Source organism: Psittacula echo, assembly GCF_963264785.1.
Source record: "Psittacula echo genome assembly, chromosome: 4".
In the NCBI taxonomy this organism is placed as follows: domain Eukaryota; kingdom Metazoa; phylum Chordata; class Aves; order Psittaciformes; family Psittacidae; genus Psittacula; species Psittacula echo.
Genome location: NC_137738.1, coordinates 36,903,891 through 36,923,883, shown reverse-complemented (window position 1 = coordinate 36,923,883; position 19,993 = coordinate 36,903,891). Strand labels below are relative to the sequence as shown.

The window sequence follows — 19,993 nt, the reverse complement described above, 5'->3', positions numbered from 1 at the left end:
CACTCATATGCTGAACCCCACTGAGAAGAAAGCTCAGGATTTCTGCTAGTATGATGGGCTTAGCAGTCTTTAACATTGCCAAGAGTAGTTCCAACTGGGTTTCAGCTAGCATCAGTATATGAAAGCTGGTTTTCCTCTTGCTAAGGCTTTCAGATATGACCAGAAATTGGGGGTCCACAAAACAGAAAGAAAAGGGGGAGGGGAGGAGCACAACAATGCTCACAGTATATTTTTATACATATTTACAGAAGGAAGATCTGTGCTATCCAAACTTGACCTTTCCTCATGGATGAGTCAAACATAACGTTTCATCCCAGCGAAGGCACAGAGAACATCTCAATGCACAGAAACATTTCTACACAGGAAAGGGTCTGGGAGATATTGACCCCACTTTGGGTAATTATGATCATCTCCTTCCTGGGTTTTTGTGAAAATGGAATTGTCCTCTGGTGCCTCTGCTTCCAGATCAAAAGAAACCCATTCACTGCGTACATCACACACCTGTCCATTGCTGATATCTCCTTACTGCTTTGTACCTTTGTTTTGTCAATTGAGTACATTGCTGGTTTTGGATTTGCGTATGGTTTTTACTATTACATAACCACCACACTATCTATTGTCTTCCTTCTTGGATACAATACTGGTCTCTATCTCCTGACAGCCATCAGTATTGAGAGGTGTCTGTCTATTGTTTACCCCATCTGGTATCGATGCCACCGGTCACAGCACCAATCGGCAATTGTGTGTGCAATTCTGTGGACTCTCTCTTTTCTGATGACAGTAGCTGAATACCTAACATGCAAAGATGATTCAACGAAGGAACAATTCGACAATGGCAACCACTGCCAAGCACTGCTCATCTTCACATGGATCCTGACTTTCATGATCTTCATTCCTCTAATGATTCTGTCCAGCCTCATCTTAGTTATCAGGATTCATCGTAACTCACTGAGACCTCATTCGTCAAAGCTCTACATCATCATTGTGGCCACAGTCATTGTCTTCCTCATCTTCGCTATGCCTATGAGGCTGTTGTATCTTCTGAATTACCACCACTGGTCGTCTTTGCTCAGCCAGCAGAACCACGTCACCATTGTTCTCTCCACCGTTAACAGCAGCATCAACCCCCTTGTTTACTTCTTCGTAGGAAGCAGCAAGAAGAAGAGGTTCAAGGAGAGCCTCAAAGTGGTTCTTAGTAGAGCACTTGCTGATGGGTTGCGGCCGAGAAGCCAGGAAGTTGGCATGAGTTTGGATATAGCTGAAACAATTTTCTAAAGCTTAGGGGGGAAACTTCAGGGACAAGCAATTGGTTGTGGAAGGTTTAAAAAACCACTGCAAACCTAAAAGTATTTTTCTTCCATAGAATGTAAAAAGCAGTGGTGAAATAGTACTATTATCTTTGGTGGCTGAGCAATGGAAAAATATGGACTAGAATAAAGATAACTTTTATTTGTATTTTCTTAATTATCCAAACACATGCTACATCCTGACGTGACTATGTCAGTCAAAGATACCACAGTGGAAAAGAGACAGGCCAACAGAGAATATATAAAAAGGACACAGAAATATGTTATAAATAGTGTGACATTTATACAAGCACTGAGCACCCATAAATGCTATTGAAGTCATGAGGGCCTGTGTGTATTCACGTTTTTGAAAGTCAAACCCACTATATGCAGGATTCATGTTGCATACTGGGATTTAGTTTTAATCGTTTCCAGTTTGTTTAAGTGCACAAAAGAGCTGCTCCCTGGGGGAAACAGAGGAAGAAATCCACGTATGGGAGTAAGTCCCCATACATACCCAAAAAGATACGGTGCAGCTTTGGTCTATCAAGACCTTTAAGTATATATTAAATCGTCAAGTTCCTCTGTGGTTAAGGGGCTACGTTGTGTAATCTCCAGCAACATTAGCATTTCTCTGGGTCCTTGGATAATTTGGTACCTTACACACAGGACTAGCTGGCAACATAGGGATATTGTCAACTCACAGAAGGCTTTTGCCTTAATTATGAAGGGTGGGGCTGGCTTATCCCCAAAATGTCAGCGTTCCTGTAGGTTTAGTTATCCAAGGAGTCTATGAGAAAGTCAGTCCCAACACTTGCTGTCCCAGCCACTTACTTAGTATTTAGCTGTTCTCTGGAGAATATGTATTCCCTGTGTGGTCTTTGTGTTTTGTAACAATCAGTTTTGGAAAAACACTAAAAAAGAAAGGTGCCTCACAAAAGGCAGCAATGGGGCTACACCCCAGCCACACCAATCCAGCTGACTGCCTCCTTCAGCTGTATGCTAAGGTACTGGGGTAGGTATTTTGTGGAGCTTAATTTCCAGGGCCACTTGCCCAACTATAGCCAAGCTGCAGAGTACAGAGGAAGACAACAGCAAGAAAGGGATTGGGCTAGGTCAAGTTTATGACACAGACAGAATATGGGAGGTCTGGGCAGTCAGAGAACTGTGGCACTTTGAGACGTCTGGGAGATCCATTTGCTTCTGGCCCCCATGGAGCTCCAAATTCAGCAGGAACTAAGACCTCTTGCCACAGACAGAAGCAGCATCTTCAGCTTCCCGCCAAGTTTCCATTGGCACACTTAATAGCTAACTAGGGAAAGAAAAATACAACCTTCCCCTCCTTTGCTGAAAGACTGGCAGTCCTACAATAAGGAAGAGGTAGGTTAAGACTGAGGACTGGATGGGAATTCACATAGAGAAGAGATCTCAGAAGGACAAATATTCCCTCTATGCACGTGCCTCTTTCTCTTTACATTAAAATGTCGCTATGTAATTGCAGAAATGACTCGGGAAAAGGAAGAGTTTACCCTTCTGTCTTCCTAATTCCCTCGCTCCATTGAAACCTTTACCTGTGACAGCCCTTCTACTTGTCCCAGTTTTTGTCTTTGAAACTCCAGTCCCAGGCTAGTCACATCTACTCATTCAGGTGGTAGATGAGTGCAGTCTGCTACTCTCTTAGGACAGTGATCTACTGTACTGTTTGAATTACAAATCAGCAGAGCAGCTCCCCAGGGCAGCATACTGCAAGCAGGTCTGTAAACACCCTGGGAGCGTCAGGCAGATTGATTGTGTGTGATGTCTACATACATGTGGCACCTGTGTATATGCACCTGCTGGGAACTGGGGGACTGTCAGGGAATCTGTCAACAGTAATACATGCCATAAAGTTATTGGGTAGATGTAGCCCAGAAAAAAAACACTCTTCTCTAAAGCCAGTCCTTACCCTTACCTCAAGACCCTTTAAAATAACCACATGGAGAATCAGAGAGGAACAAAAATTCAGGAAGCATGTTCAAAACATGCTTCCACTCTAACCGTACGTGTAACCCAGTTCTTGCAAAGTGATTGAGGTGAGACAAGGCATATTATTTATAGTGCTTAAACATACCCAGACTATTATGACAGGTTTGGGTTAAGGATCACTATGCATGCAGCCAGGGCAGTAGATCTGAAGAGGCAGTAATATGCAGCAGGGCAACCTGGATGCACGCAAACTGAATAGGTGCTCTAGGATTTTAAGCTTCTTGCCCCTTTTCTCCTGTGTCTGGCCATGCCCTGAAATGTTTGAGAATTTGGTCAACTGTTCCTAGATCAGTTCACAGAGCAGACAAAATTAACATTCAGCACGAGATGAACATCCAGAAGGATGAGTAAGAATGAACAGCTAGCAGCTGAAAGAAATGATTAATGTTTTCCAGTCCACAGATAAAAATATATTAGGGATGTTCTTTCTTCTTTACAACAGCACCTGATGACTCTTCTCCGTGCAGACAAGCTGCAGTACATTGGGAACTGATAAGCACATTATTCCATGATTAAAAAAAAAAAGGGAAAAAAGGAAAACGTGACACTTCATTTGTTGCACAAAACCAATGTGATTCTCCAGCAGCCTGCATTTTTAAAAGTTGTCTGCATCTGTGGGAGAGAGTGAAATAACCCTGTGCAGAACAGGTGATGTTAATAAGTACTCTGCAGTGGTGCGGAACAGGAAAGCTTGTCTTGCAGATAAAGTACTAGCTATAGAGTATTTGGTAACTGTCAATGGATTCTCTTCAACAGATACATCTGACCTACGCTGGAGGCCATACAACAGTTCTTTAACAATGTTTCACAGCTTAATTAAATGTTTCCTGAAAATATCCTCCTTTAAGTTGCTTAGAGCTGCTACTCCTAGATCTTTTAATGTCCCTAATTCTTCTACTGGAAAAAACACAACATAAACAATCTGCTCTGACCAGCCTGTCTGTGCCACTTGTGATTTAACAGATTTCTGTTGCACCTCCTAATAGGTGTTTTATGTTCAGCTTCTTTCTTTAAAAAAACACCCCAAACCTCCTCACTTTTAAGGAGCTCCTGTCTAGACATTATGTGCAATTGTCCACAGATTTGTTACTCCTGTGCAAATCTGTATGTATTACAGTAGCTACTGCTCAGCAGTGTTTTGACAGTGGCATTTTGAACCAGGTCCTATATGCTACCTAGTTAGGTCAGGGGATGTTTTTTCTCCTCACCAGCCCCTGTGCCAGCTGCTCTGTGGGGAGTCATTGACTATCTGAAATAGTCACCTTGGCCACACACTCTGACATAACAGTCACTTTACCATGGGGCAGCCCCTGCCTCACATTACTGCCCTGGCCTCTGCCTGCACAGCCTCTCTGACATCCCTCAGCACCTTTGCTTGGAAGTCAGTGATACAGAAAATATATTTTTCTTATTCCAACTGGAATTTTAGTCAATAGGTTTGAAATCTAGACTAACGTTCATTTTTTATAGTAGTTTTTTATCCTAACTTTCTTTAATTTGTTGTAATTATTCCACCACTAACACCTTCTACTTACCTTTCCTCTATAGTTTGTTAGCATTTCATGGTCACCCTGAAGGATTGTCCTCAAGGGAATGAGAACTAGATTCTTACTTAGATTCTATCATTCTAGCACTACTAAGCAAGAAGTGACACTAAGAAACTGATTTTGGTTTGGTTTTTTGGGTTTTTTCTTTTTTTCTTTATAGCTGCTGTATCTGGAATAGGAGTAACTTTAAGTATTTATTGATCCCATTAAGAATTTGTGACAAATATGGGCTTTGACAATTGTATATTATAGCAAACAAATAGTAATCTGAACAATAAAAGTATTTCTATGTTTAAAGAGTCCACACAGAGATGTAAAACTTTTAACAGCTATGTGCAGAAGATAGAGTGAACACCCTGGTGTCACTGTTCTATCTCAGAAGAAAAAAACATTTCCCTAAATGCATTGGAGGAAGGTGCTTTATGTTCTATGTTGTCTTTGGTCTATCTGAATTTATTTTTTGACTCAAAAGAGTGTCATATGTGTTTCAGATATAACCTTTTTATATTATTTATAGGAAAAAAAGTTCTCTTTATGGCAAATGAAGATTTTCAGATGAACACACACTCCAATCTCACTGAAGATACTCAATTGCGTAATACAACAATGTGTAATTATTTTGATGAAAATAAATATATGCAAATAGAAATTTTTGTTTTGGTTAATTTTGGTTATTTTTTTTTCCCTGGGCTTGGCCTGGAAGGGACCACCACACCAGGGGACAGGCTGGGCCAGTCAGGCCAGTGTCAGAGCAACAAACAGCTGAGGTTCTCTGTAAATATAGCTTTACTCACTAACTACATTATCAGATCTCTTTTGGTTCATTTATCTGTTTTATCATTTTGAGCACAATACTGGCCCCTGTTTCTTAGCCGTCCTCAGTGTGGAGAAACTTTTCTCTCCCAAAGCATCATTCAGCCACTGTGTATGCCATCCTGTGGTTTCTCCCTTGCTTAATCTCTATAGCAGAAGACTTTAAGCCTTCAGCACAATGTTTTAAGTCCTTGGGCACTCACAGTGAAATATATGCCATGCATCTCTCATCTTTCAATGCATGATGAGTTTTCTACTGTGTACTCCACTCATACGTCACTCCAGCTTGATCCTTAGCAAGAAACTCTGCAGAGACTGCATACCTCCTACCCTGTCTACTCAGAGTCATTGCAGCCATTACTGTCTTCTCTTGGCCATGCTCATGAGATCATGCACCTCATGTAGCACTAGGATAACAAAACACCACCAAGAGGATTGAATAAGCTTTCAGTACTGCTGCCCATCATCAAACACAGTGTCAGTCTCCTCATTACTGCTTTGTGTGGAGCAGGAAGAAGAAAAGATGCAGAAAATCCCTCCAAGTTGTTTTACCAAAGGCTTAAAATATGAGTTAGTGCTACCACATCAGAAAGCAGCAGCTCCAATAGTACCTGTTTCAGAGCTCATTAGAACACTTTGAAGGTGAAAGTTAAGGCAAATAACATACAGAGAAAATTATTTTCTCTCATGTGTGGCACCAACCTTCCATCCTATTTTGGGAGAGAACATACCTGGTATTTCTTAGTATTACTTTACTTCAGCTGCTAAGGAAATGACCATCTCAAAATATCAATATTAATCACTAGTATATTTTCCACCACGGTTTTTATTCACTTCAGTAAGGGTGAACTGTAAGATTTTTCTTCCCTGTGATAACACTTATTCTAACTTTAAATTTCGTGTCAGTAAATGAGATACTGTCAGAAAACTCTTCAAGACAGTTATCATTTCATGTCAATCTGATGCATATTTCTTAGCACATTCACTGTCATATTTACTTGTGCTCTGTTCATTTAACTCAGGTTCTGACTGAAAAAAAGGGTATGGAAAATCTGGAATTATTTCCACTGACTCAAGTGCATATATTACAGATTCAAAACAATGTAGTTTGGAGATCTCTTTCTTGTCCGATGATCTACATGTGCAATCTATTAGTATAATATAATGTGAATCTTTAACTGAACCATTTATACAATATTGTTATTTGGCATTAATCTTGTAATGGCTTAACTGGGCCTTCATATACATATACATTGCTATGGATATTTATTTTTCTCTACCCTGTCTCCTTCAGCAACTTGTGAATATAAACCATACAGGGACATGTCGTATCTATTATTAAAAAAACAAATTGCTACTTTTCTGCTAAATGATCTTATATGTAAGTAACTTTATTTCTTATTCTTCTACTTCAGATATCTTAAAATGTTTTACAGACAAATGTAATGGAAATAAAATGCTTATCTAGAAGATTTTTAATATTAGCCTAAACTTATTATTAAAATAAATGTCTATACATGAACAGAATACATAAATATATTATAGCAAGACAAGGTGATAGAAGAATCAACTGAATAAAGTATACCACACATTTTAGTCCCCCACAAATAGCACATTATGTAAGAAATATCTTGTACTGCTTCTTTCCCATGACAGGAATATGAAGAAAGAAAATTCAGGTTGAGCCTTGCAGCTTTAAACAAAACTGATTTGGTATGAAGTTTGTTAATTTTCAAGTGTGATGCTGAAAAAGGGATTTTCATTTTGGTGTCCTTCGGTTAGAAGCGAAAGAAGTCACACTACACAGAGCCAGGAAAAATTAAGCAGAACAGGCATTTATCAGCTACCTTGAGACAAGCAAGATGGAACAGAGGACAACTTATAGCCATACAGAGAACTAATGCATTAGTCAAAGTAACTACTGAATTAGAAAAACTTGCTTATTGTCTCAGCACAAAAATACTACTTGTTAGAGCAGTAAGTCTTCCAGATTTAAGAAGTTTCATTTATTCACTTCAGCTCCACAAGAGATACCTGCAGGTTTTTGCCATGGCAAGTGGTCTTTACATATCTTGTATTAGCTTGCACTTCCCACAGTAGAGGAACCACAACTGTTTTCAGCTACCGCAGGTGAGGGAGCAGGAGGCTATCTTTTTCCATTATCGCATCCTTCTGCACTGAGCTACAACTTACATTTAGATAACCATGTTACAGATGAGGTCCCAGATGCAAGAAAAAGAAACACTTCATCTCCAGAAGTTAAAAAGTGATTGGAAAAGTGGAATTACTGTAGAGTAAAACATGATAGATTATCATAATTGGAAAGAGATTGATATTGATAAGGTGATATTGTTGGAGTACATGGTTAATATCAACAGGTAGCAGTCTGGCAGACTGCTGACAAATATAAGTCAGGAGGAGAATAGAGGGAACTGTCAGAAAAGAATTCTGAAATAACAAATGCATGTGGAAATATTTTCATTTCCAAAGCCTGCCTTATAAGGGGGGCTGTTTTCGCTACCATCATACTTACATCTGCTCGTCTGACAGAATGCTCTCTAGGAACACAGCGAGGTCAGCAAGAGCAGGTTCACGTTGCATGTCATCCCAGTATTGGCATGAGACACAGAACCAAAGGATGATGGCTAGCTCAAAGAGACGGCTGTCAACAAGAGACCACAGAGACAAAAGCTCCTGTGAGAAGAACAGACTGAAGTGTGAAGATTGACACTGAAATAAAAGAGCCCAGGACTGGGTAACAAGGTTTAAAACACTGAAGAGTCTTTCACTCTAGATTTATTGGTAAGGTGCTTTGAGGTTAAATCATTTGTGGTAAATTTCTAGTAGGCCCTTCAAATGAAACAAGATTAGCAGAGAAGTCAGATCATATTCCTCCCACATAAAAAACTTGTGCTAGTGAAAATTCATTGACTACCAATGAAAATACCATTGGTTTGCTCTGGTGATTTGTATTTTGAGTTCTTGTTCTACATGGTGTATGTCCACCAAGTAACCTTGGCCCTAGTTGGTGAATCAGATCCTTCATCATTATAAAATACCAAGTTCTGACTCAACCACAGCCAAGAGCTGTGAAAACTAGAAAAAGGATGTGAAAAACTAGAAAACTAGGCCAAAGATGTGAAAAGAGATGAAGGAATACTGAAAAGCAGCTATACACTTACTTACTCAGGCAATGCTTTAAGAATGGCCTTGACTAGGGCCGTGTTCTAATCTTCCAAGCCACAGTACAAAGCAGTGCCCTTTTCAGCACATACACTGAGTACAGCCTGTAAGAACCTTCCCAACAAGGCAAAGATTTCAAATAAAGTCAATGTGTTTAGACAAAGCTGATATTCTTTTACAGTTTCTTTTACTTTTACTGATATTCTTTTACATTGAACGATATCAGCTAGATTAGGAAATGTCATTAACTATCTAACAGCATTGGGAAGCCTAAACATAAGTCTACCAAAACAAGGCCATCAGGCACTGTTTTCTTCAAAAGTCTTATTTTACATTGTTATGAAGCAGGATAACTCATAATAACAAATCAGGAGATAACTCTTATCAAGGGCTTGCTTGTGAAAAGTGCTAGAAAGAAAGAGGGAAGAGCAGAAGCAGAACAGAAAAGGAAGGAAAAGGAGTCGAAAGACTTAAGAGAAATGGCGAGAGACTGAACGAGCAGCAGAAAGAACGAGGAACATTCAGAAATAATGGCAATGGGTGAAAGACTGAGAAGACTAAAGTTTAGGTGTAGTGAACAAAAAAAAGGAAGAGAGAACCACCCAGTGAGCAGTGTCTCTGCACTTTCTGAAGAACAGTGCAGGTCCATGGAACAGCCTTATGAAATTTTCACAAAGCATGAAACCAATCATTTTATTATAGCAGAGTTTACAGGCAGCTGGAAATAAACTGTCCAAACCTCCCTGAAGAAAAAATTTCCCACAATCAAATATAAAACCAGCTCTGGATTCTGAAAGCATTTTTGTTCCTATATATTGAAAACACAGAGATCAGACATGAGTGTTAAAGGGAACTGAGACAATAACAGTAGAAACAAGCTGCCACTCAGCCAGTCTGTACTGCAGAAGCTGATTCTGGCCACATGAAGCAAGACTGTGGATCAGAAGAACGATGAAATGATGTGACATTTGACACCTGGCAAGCTGCATGGAAGAATCCTGGAGGACCTATGTATTCACCACTTTTGTAAGATATCCTGCCTCTGAAAATCATCCATAGCTTGGAAATTTCAGCATGAATCTGAAGTAGGCTGGGATTCAATGCAACGTCATTGAGCTGAGCCTCTCCTGAGGAAAAGGAAAAGGTAAGATTATGAGATTACATTTCAGGATATTTTAATGGTATCCTGTTAGCCAAGATGCCAGTAACATTAAACATGGGTGGTAAATATTTCAATTCTTACTCATAAATGATACTCAGAATAAAACACTTCTGCCTACTTGCAATACATAGCTTAGGATACAAAAATGACTGACACATAGCTTATGCATGTAGTTAGTTTAAACATGGGAGAAACACTGAGAACCAATGAGTCCCCCAGATTATAAAAGTTAAGGAAAATATATAGAAAATGGAACCAGTTGGAGGGTTGGAATCTGAATGCACAGGATTGGAATCAGAAAACTACGTTATAACTTTAAAATTATCTGTACTTACATTGTGTATTTCAGTATTTCTGCATTTCCATGGCTATCCTTGCTGTGTTGCAACTCTGATTCATTGTTAGGTTGATGCATTTAGGTATTAGTACCACAGAGGAAAGTAGAATTTCTTTTCTAACCAGAATTTTTTACCTTGATGTTTCATTTTCTTTCTTTCTTGTGAGGTAGCTGTTCACATACTTTTCTCTACATGCAAAGAAACTGCTCTGAAGCCTCTGAGCCTTGTGCAAACATAAGATCTATGCATACAAAACAGTATGCAGAATGAAGAATGTAACATCAACTTCTTCATTCTTTTGTCAGTAAACAACTTTGAATTGGCCCTTACCAGATAACTGAAACTAACTGCTTCCACACTGCCAGGCCCTGACACTGCAGATCTTTACATGCATTCTTAATATTACCAGGGTGAGCAGTCACATTGTCTTCAGTGGAGTCACTCACATGCTTAGAAGTACACAAAGATAATTTCAGGAATAAAGCTCTACTTGCAGGAACATGGATAGCTAGTAAGATCAGAAGCTACATATGCCTGCCTGCACTGCTGTCTGCAGTGAATTTCTGGGTCAATACATTTTTAATGGAACTTGGTAAGCAGAGTCAGAACTTACTAGTAAGTTTAATGTATCTGCACTGTTCTGGCTAGAGTGAGTGGTGGGGGTACTGCCAGCAGAACAGCAAAGTTTAGGAAACACAATCACAGCAATAATAGACTCGATATCCATTTTGTCTACTGCTTTTGTCTTTTTTTGAGCCTTTGAGGTCCTGTCATCAAGCTTGTCTTTACAGTCTGGAGTTTTATAAGCAGACAACAGGGATTCTCAGGTAATCAGGTTAAGGAAACCACTGAAGGCTAAAACAAAAGTGGAAGAACTGGCAATAATCCGTCATATGGTAATGGAAAACTGCCAGGGGTAACAGCATTTACCCAGTCCTTTTCATTAATTTCTTCTTTCTTAGGTTCTGAGAAAAGATAGATTGATTACTGTTTCATGTCACAACACTCTTTCCAGCATAATGACTGAAGGTCAAACTCTCTCCATCAGCTGAGGACATGGCTATTAGGTTAGGGTGTGATAACTTTAAAAGCTAAGTTGCTATGGCTTAAAAGGCCAACACACGCACTCCATTTCTTCTTTACCTGCCTCCTCTTCCTCCTCTGGCCCTGTACCAGGATTCATCTCTTCACTAAGCTGCTACAGCTGCTGAGCCAGAAGAAAACTATTCCTTCTTTTTTCAGCAGGTGATTTTTTCCTGTTGGACTAGTGAGTTGAATTTTGTAGACCTGCTTTACACAAGTACCAGCACATCTTGTGCAGGCAGACAGGCAGCGGGGAGCGGGGGCCAAGGCTGTACTTGGTGGTGGGCAGGATTGGTTTGACTTTAGCTGTAACTTCTGGCTTCTCTGGTTGGGTGAAATTTCACAGCAGCTAAGGCTGGTATTACTTGGGAACTCCTACCCTGCAGCACCAGTGATGCCTCCCTCTTCCCCTCCCTGAGGTGTAGGTGTTTGTGCCGCTATGCAGTGAGCCAAGTATGTCAGGCAACTGGTAGAGCTCAAAACCTACACAGAACTACCAAAACAGTGTGTTAGCTTTCAGCCAGATCAGCACCTTTAGCCAGCAAACTGCCCTGCTGCAGAAGGACTAGTGCTACTGAAAAGGGGGGGAAGCTGAATATGTAATAGAGAGAAAAGGAGAAAACGACATGATCATAGCGGCCTGGAACCAGGCTAAACCGTCATAGAGGCCAATCTTCACTGCTGTCTTACTGCTTTGGATGACTGGGAATGGGGCAAGAAAAATAAACTATTTCAGTTGTAGGCCTTTGTGTTTCTTTGTGTGAATGACTTTTGGAAAGCATTCATAATTATGGAAGGACTTCTGCACACAAATAAGACAGCTGTCTGTTTAATGAGTGCAATTTTTATTTTCTTTCACTCTCCCCACCTTTATGCTCTTCCCACTCTCAAAGGTCCTTTTCTTCTTAAATGCTGTTTCATAAAAATTAAATGCTAAGTCTTTCTTTTGAGTATTAAACACTCCAGTGAAAATTTGATAAACCTGAGAAATAATCTATTGTACAAGCTCTGGGACATCTGGCTCTTCTCGGCCGTTTATGAGGCAGAGGTGATAGGTTAGTATCTGTTCCACTTCCCTCTGACGAGGCTGCTGCCTTGTGCAAGCCTTTCCTCCTGCCCACTGTTTGAAATGAGGGATAATTTCCACACCATGCCAATTTCCTCATTGTGGTAGTAACTCTTGCAGCCATGTAACGGACCAAATCGCTGTCACTGCCTCCTCAGTCACCATCCCTAACAGGTTTAGTTTTCTGATCTCAAGGTGGCTGATCTAAAGCTCCCTTCCAACCCTAACCATTCTGTGATTCTATGGTTCACAACACATTTTGAGTAACTTATTTAAAACTGCATTTAACCTATTCCAAGCAGTGTGTCCCCGACTTGACCACTCACAGCACATTTCACAAGGTGACCCTCTGCACACTTAATATCCCCCACAAAAGCTGGCCAACAGCCAGCCCAGCACTGGGCTCTGAGTCTCCCTCCAGACACCACACTGCCTGGCAGGCAGTCTGCCCCTCCCGAGGCCGATGCTCCAGAGTAAGTACCATAGAATCATAGAAACAACTGGGCTGCACAAGACTTTTAAGATCATCAAGTCCAACTATTATCCCAGGACTCCCAAGTCCACCACTAAAGGTTCTCATCTACAGTGTGTGAACACTCCCAGGGGCAGTAATTCCACCACTTCCCTGGGCAGCCTGTTCCAATGCCTAACCACCTGTCTGGTGACGAAATTGTTCCTAATATCCAATCTAAACCTCCCCATGCACAGCTTGAGACCATTACCTCTTGTCCTATCACTTGTAACATAGGAGAAGAAACCAGCCACCTCCTCACTCCGTACTTCTATCACGTAGTGTTTGCAAAGCTGCCCACGTGGCAGCGGGTCAGCCCCCCGCACCAGACCAGACCAGAGCAGAGCAGATGAGACCACACCATGGGGCGCGGAGGGAAGGCCCCCCTCCCGTTTCCTGTGAACGGATAGCACAGGGAGGCCGTAGAGGTGGCTGGTGGTCGTTACACCCCGGCCCTGACTGATACTGACTGATACTGACTGATACTGACTGACACTGACTGAGGGGCCGCAACACAGCCCCTGAGGCGGCGCAACCGCCGGCCCCCAGCACGTGCAAACCGGGAGGGCGATATACGTGTGTCCGAGGGCGGGTTACGACGGGAGATCCTACCCACTCGGCGGCTGATAGAGAAGCACATCATGTGAATGCCGCGCCCGCACATGACGGCGGTCACATGACCGGGGAGTAGGCGGGCGGCGGGGTGTCACATGACGTCCCTCTGGTCGGCGGCGCCGCCTGACGTCCCGGGGTAGCCGCGTCGGCCCGGCCCGGTCTGCGCCCATGGCACCCGCTGCCCCCCGCGCGGCGCTGCCGCAGTCCCGCGCCTCCGCGCTCGCCCCGCTCCTCCTCGGCCTTCTGGTGCTGTCACTGCGGCCGGGGGGAGGCGGCGGGGCCGCCGCGGCCCTGAACGAATCGTACCGGGAGCTGTGCAGGTGGGCAGCGGGGGGCGGCCCGTGGGGTGGGACGGGACAGGCGGCAGCTGAAGGGGCCTTCCCGCGGGGAAGAGGTAGAACCGGCGGAGTGCGAGACGAGGGGGCTCTTTCGGTGCCCGTGCTCGTTCCCTCTCTCCCTGGGGTCGCGTGTGAGCGAGTGGGGTGTGCGGGAGCTCAGCCAAGGGTGGGCCCTGTACCCGGGACGGCCTGAGCAGGGCTTTTGGCCTCCCGTTCATGTGAGGGTCAGGCCGGGAGGCGTTGGGGAAGCTCCTCGGTACATGAGACCAAATGAGCCTCTTCAGAGGGTGGGTGGGTGGGCTGAGTTGAGGGGTCCCTGTGTGGGGGAGCTCACTGTAGGAGTATCCACAGATACAGGAGGTCTGAGGGTGAGAAGTTGAGTAGCCTGGTCTAGTGTGAGGTGTCCCTGCCCACGGTAGGGGGTTGGAACTGGATGGTCTTTATGGCCCCTTCCAACCCAAACCATTCTATAAGTATTGCTGTGTTCAAGTCACCTGTGGTCAGGAGGGCTGAGTTATGCCACTGTATTCGTTCTAATGTGAAATAACCCAAAGTGGCTTGGCAGGGGTGTCACTTGACAGTCATCTTCTTACTAAGGGTACGGCCAAATGTCATTATTTATGGGTGTGTTAAGAAGACTTTGAGAAATGAGGACTGCTATATTGAAATGGCACTGTTCTTCATGTTTTGGCATGTTCCTACTCTGAATGCAGCCATTAATCTAGTCTGGCCAACAGTATCTTGCTAGTCTTTGTTTCTTCATTATTTAGCTAGAATATACAGTGGGACTTCCAGGAGCACATTATCTCAGTCAACAGCTAGTACTGAGGCTGGGTCACTGGAGGCAATGGGCTCTCCTTCTGCAATCGGGTGTGATACTGTTAAATTATTAAAAGGAAAAAGTAGGTTTGCTTGCAAGATTAATCCCAGGGGGTGGCAGAAAGTGGTTTTGTCAGGTGACCACCCTAATTGTAGGATCTAGACAGAAGTAAGAAACTATTGCGTGGCTTGTGGAGGGAATTTTAGCTCCTGTGACTCTAATGATTAAATAAAACAAAACCAAAACACCCTACCCTAAATGTCTTATCAAGTGGTTCCTATTTTGAGAATAGCATTGTGTTCTGTCAATGGCTGTCTTGGTTTTGTTGCATATCTGTGACTGGAGGAATATTTGGGAGTGCCACCGAGAGGCATGTAGCATTTTTGGATGCTAATTAATTAAGCTAGTTTCTTTTGCTACTGGCAAAAGAAAAATTGTGAATCAATAGCATAATTGGCAGCTTTGCTTTTAAGATGCAGTGTTTTGAAAGCATGCGCTTGCTGTCATGCCACGGTGAGAAAAACTGCTTTGAAAGGCTTATGCCTAGTAATCTGGAATGGGTAGACAGGTGGAGATTGGTGGTGAAGTGTCATCTCAGGCACAGTTACTGAGAAGGAAAGTTACTAAGTGAGGGATGATGCAGTCAGGTCATGCAAATGCTTATACTATTGGCTGATGTCTCAGCCAAAAGGTACAGTGTGGATGTGCAGGACAAGTCCCTGACCAACCTATTTGTACTGCCTTAAGGTTTTGATTGGTTTTGCAACTGTTCAGAAAACGGCATCCTGACTTTAGCGTGGCATAATAGGGTTGGTGAAGCTGCAGCAGCTTCTGTCTGGTGTGTGAATGTCAAAAGGTGGGAAAGGAAGGGAAATGTTGAGGACTAGAAGAAACACTGACTCTCCTTTAAGTAAGAGTAGAGTGATACCTGGGTTAGAAAAACTGTTTTGCAGGAAGAAAGGTGTCAAAAAACTATTTCGTGCAAGAACTGAGGCATAGGGCTACTTAAACTTGAGTTAGTAGTTTCATTGCTTGTTTGTGTAGTCTTACTGCTGGTATGCTTGGACACTCTGGAGAAAGAAGAAAAGCTTTAATTTTCTGAAACTTTGTCAAATGTCATGGTTTGCAGTGACTGGTTTCAACATGCTTTCTCCTTTGTTCTTGTGTGCTCTGACAGCTGACTGTGCTGTCGTGTGACTTGCAATTGGAATTCACTTTGTGTCTTCTGTGTAAAGGTGTCTCCAGGGTTGCTGCAGTATGATCACCTGGGAAAGAATACAGGGAACTGATTGGATATAGAAAGGCACTAGCCGGTTTGGTCTCTCCCTGTTCTTCCGTCTTCCTGTTATATCTTTCCTGTGACAACACAGGAGAAACGAATTCTGAAGTTAGAGTTACTTTTGTGATCTGTTCTTTAAATTCATTACTTTAAATACAAAATAAAGCTCAACAGTTTGAGTTCACCTTCCATGTAATATCAGAGAAGTTACTGTAAAGCTTTCTTTCACCTCTAAAGATAATTTCAGGAAATGTTTCCAGTGTGATGGTAGAGCAGCAAATGCAAACTATCTCCTCTGGCTGCTGCTTTGCCTGATCTGATCTATCCTGGATGTAAGACCATTTGATGTCAGGTAATGTTTTTGCCCCCTTGCAAGGACAGGAGTTGGTGCATAACTTGTATAAGTTTTAGACTTTTGAGTGGAAGGGAAACTCCTTAAACTGTTGTACATCACAGGATTGCTATTATGCAGAATTCCTAATTTTGGGCTGTAAGGCAAGTCTACTTATCACTTAATGTTGTAGTTTTTCATAACTCAACTCCTACAGTTTACTGTATATTCAAACACTAACTTTTCAGCCTTTGTTATGAACCACAACTGTGCTCATGAGTGCTGAAAGGGAACCCTGAGTTTAGTGTTCAGCTTAGTCTCAGTGAAGAAACGTGCACTAAATACAGAGGTGACCCTTAGGTGAACTTGCTCAGCTCTACTAAGTGCTTTCATGTATTTAAGTGGGAGATGTCATAAATAAGTCATTACTGGACCTATTTGCATATGTGCATGGTTGCTTCACATGCCTGGGAAACTGTCATTATAATGGTTTGAATATGATTTCTCAGTGCATGAGCTTCCTATAGCTGTTATGTACTTGAACTTCAAATGGCTATTGCTTTCTTAAGCATTCTGTAAAATGATGTAGATGTGGTTTAGAGTGTAGCATGAAAGACCAAATGTATTTCGGTTGGAGAAGAACAGCTTGTGGTGTAACTGTAAGGCTGTTACACGTTATGCATATGAAAGAAAACTTGCCTGAAGACGTGCGGTGTGTGTGTGATGGTTGGAGAAGGTGACAGGTGAGATAGAACACAGCTAAGCATGAGTAGGTATGTGTTAAAAAGTTCCTGAAGCACAGCAACAGCTGTGTACCTTCTGCCATTCAACCTGTTATTTTCTGTAAGGAGAACTTGCTTTGACATAGAAGTTTATTTTCTGTACATATTTGTGATAATTAGCCACATCTAATAGTGATATATGTGGCAAGTAGTGGATCTGAGCTGATAGCTTTAAATTTGAATTGGTCATCCTGGAAACTGTTTCTGAGCTTGTCTACCTGAGATCATACTGGTTGAACCTGCTCATAAAGAGCTTTAGAATCTAGTTTAATCTCTGCAGTGTTCTGATAGCTGAGGAGCTGCTGGGCACAAATTGTGTGGGTACATCATCACATATGGATGCACTTTTCAGCTCTGGATTTAGATTGCCTTATCTCTGTCACTTTGACTGTGTGAAACGCCTTCAGCAAACCAGCAGCTTCAGTGCATTTCCCCAGAAAGCAAATGCATGTTTCTTTGTAAACACTTCACAGCTGTTTGGAGCAGGGTGTGCTCTTCTTCCTAGCAGTCATCCCTTGGGTAAGAGTTTGAGAATCAAAAACTTGAACATGAGAATGATAGCAATAGTCTTTCTGATGCTCTATTGCATTTGAAGAGGTTCGCTAGTGCTCAGACCTCAAAGTGGCTCTTGCGTTGGGACGCACATACTGAGACTGCTGTTAGACATCTGCGTCTTGTCTGGCTTCTGTGTCTGTACGACTGATTTGCAAGGTAAATTAGACTTACCTTTCCCTTTCTGATGTTGTTTTGTCCATGAGTTGCTGCTTTGCTGTGTTAAAAAAAAAAAAAAAAAAAAAAAAAAGAAAAAGAAAGGCAAATACCTCTTGATCTTACAACTTGCAACTGAAAATTAATCTTCTTTTTCGTGCTTTAGTGTCTTAAAAACAAAGCTAGGTGTCTGGAAAGGCTCACATGCAGGCAAGATTATTCCCAGTAACTTGTTTGGACCTTAATTGCGCAACTGCTTTGGACAGTGGCCTGGTTTGGCACTGCCTCCAGGTCGGGATCCTCCCTTGCTGCCTGGTGCACAGCCAGAAACCCATGTGAATCAGAGCAGGACCTGACCAGGCTCAGTCCCCTCTCTACACACAAGCACAGGCACCTGTTGTTTTTGCCGAGTTAATTTTGAGAGAGGGCAGTCCCTGCATTCAGCTTGCTTTGGGTGCTGGGGCCAGCAACATGCAGGGGAGGAAAGCGTGTCCTTGGAGGGATGAACATGGGGTGTGTTTCAGGCCTCATGGCTGTGGCAAAGTCCGCAGTTGGGCTTATCTGGAAACTGGCATCATGTTGTAGTTTCAGCAAAAGCACCTTCTTGACAGTTTTAATCAAGGCAGATGCTGTGTTTGAGCCCAACTGAACTGCACCAGAAATGGTTGCTTGAATGGTGTTAGCTGCGAGGCAGCAACTGTATTGAGCCCCCTGGATAGAAAGTACATCACCCCCCACCCTATGACCAAGGCTGTTGCTTTTTAAAACTGTTGGTATAACAGCTCCCTAAACTAGCTCAGCTGCATTTAATCCAGGATAGCTTAAGCCCTTCAAACAAGGTAACTTCAGCTGGCCCTGGTGAGGGGGTCATTACTGAGGCATCACCACTGATGGATATTAGTGCTGAGAAGCTGGAGGAAGCCAGTCCATGTGGCTAAGCTGTGGTCAGGATGGGAGATACGATTGCCAACAGATTGTTTCCATTGCGAGATGCAGTGGAGAGGCCAGTTTGCATCTTACTGGAAAGCAGAGCACCTGCAACTTGAAACTATTCCTAAGCACTGATTTAATGCCAGGAGTCTTACTTGGAAGAGAAATAATGCTTGCTTTTACTGTGAAAATATATTTTGCATCTCTCTGATGAGGGTGATCAGCTGCTTAGGCTACATCCAGCCTGCTGTTACTCACAATGAATGAATCCTGCCCTGCTCCTCCCACCTATTTAGAAAACAAAAAGTCCCTTGAACTTCCTTGAAAGTAATACTACCCTGAAACTGCATCTAGATCTTCATTTTTGTGGGCCACTGAGTTTGTGGTTTGGAAAATGATTAAATCTGGGATTTCTTACTTTGTTTTGAAGGACTTCTCAGCCTTCCCTGTCCAGGAGCCTGTGAAAGGTTAATGGGAAGGGTTGGCTTCAGTGGCTGCTTTGCTTCTGCTCTCTAAGCTGCTAGTCTTGTTTATCTTTTGCTTCTGATGTGTGAGTGAATTGACTTCGAAGATGTTGATTCCTCTGCTTCATAACTGGGAAAACAAACGGCTTAATCTCTTAGAGTGATAATTCTGTTGTGTGAAGGGCTTACGTTCTTTCAGTTCACAAGCAGACTTTAAGTTGCAAATTCACTAAAAAAAAAAAATAAATTACAAAACCATACTGAAGAACACTCTAGCTTGACCAAAAATTTCGTGCCTTAATACTGGTGTATGTTACCTTTTTGTTGTTTTCCAAAACTGGTCAAGAAATGCTGGAGCCTTTGGGATTTTCTCAGTGCCATGCTGAATTTCTCGGGCTTCATTGTGAAGAAACTGTATTTTGATTGAAATACATTTTCTCCTGGAGGTAAAAAACTGGCTTTATTCTTAATTTCTTGGGGTTTTCAGAGCCCTTGAAGGTAGAGTCAGGTGATTCTAACTACTTCTGTGTGTATTTCTTCCATGGCTGACCTTCAGTTATTCTGTACTGTAGCTTAATTATCATCCTGCATCAGGGTTGTCTTTATCCACTTCAGAAATGCATGAAACTAGCTCAGAGAACTAATCAGTACGATTGTAAAATGTCAGCTTTACCTGCTTTAGGAGGAAAGAATAATGGCAAGTATGTGTCTA

At 42.3% G+C, this 19,993-nt stretch overlaps 2 protein-coding genes across 2 annotated transcripts in view; both read left to right on the top strand.

Moving 5' to 3' along the window:
- Nucleotides 1–285: 285 nt before the first annotated feature.
- MAS1 (MAS1 proto-oncogene, G protein-coupled receptor) lies at nucleotides 286–1,275 on the top strand (the record flags this gene model as incomplete). Its single annotated transcript, XM_080614841.1, has 1 exon — nucleotides 286–1,275. The coding sequence occupies one exon, from the start codon at nucleotides 286–288 to the stop codon at nucleotides 1,273–1,275; it is 990 nt and encodes a 329-aa protein (XP_080470967.1).
- Nucleotides 1,276–13,724: 12,449 nt separating this feature from the next.
- Nucleotides 13,725–19,993, top strand: part of IGF2R (insulin like growth factor 2 receptor) — a gene marked incomplete at its 5' end in the record, with an annotated part of 62,998 nt that continues 56,729 nt past the window's right edge. Inside the window, 2 exon segments of the mRNA XM_080615074.1 lie at nucleotides 13,725–13,765; nucleotides 13,767–13,949. Coding sequence (XP_080471200.1) covers nucleotides 13,725–13,765; nucleotides 13,767–13,949 — 224 coding nt within the window.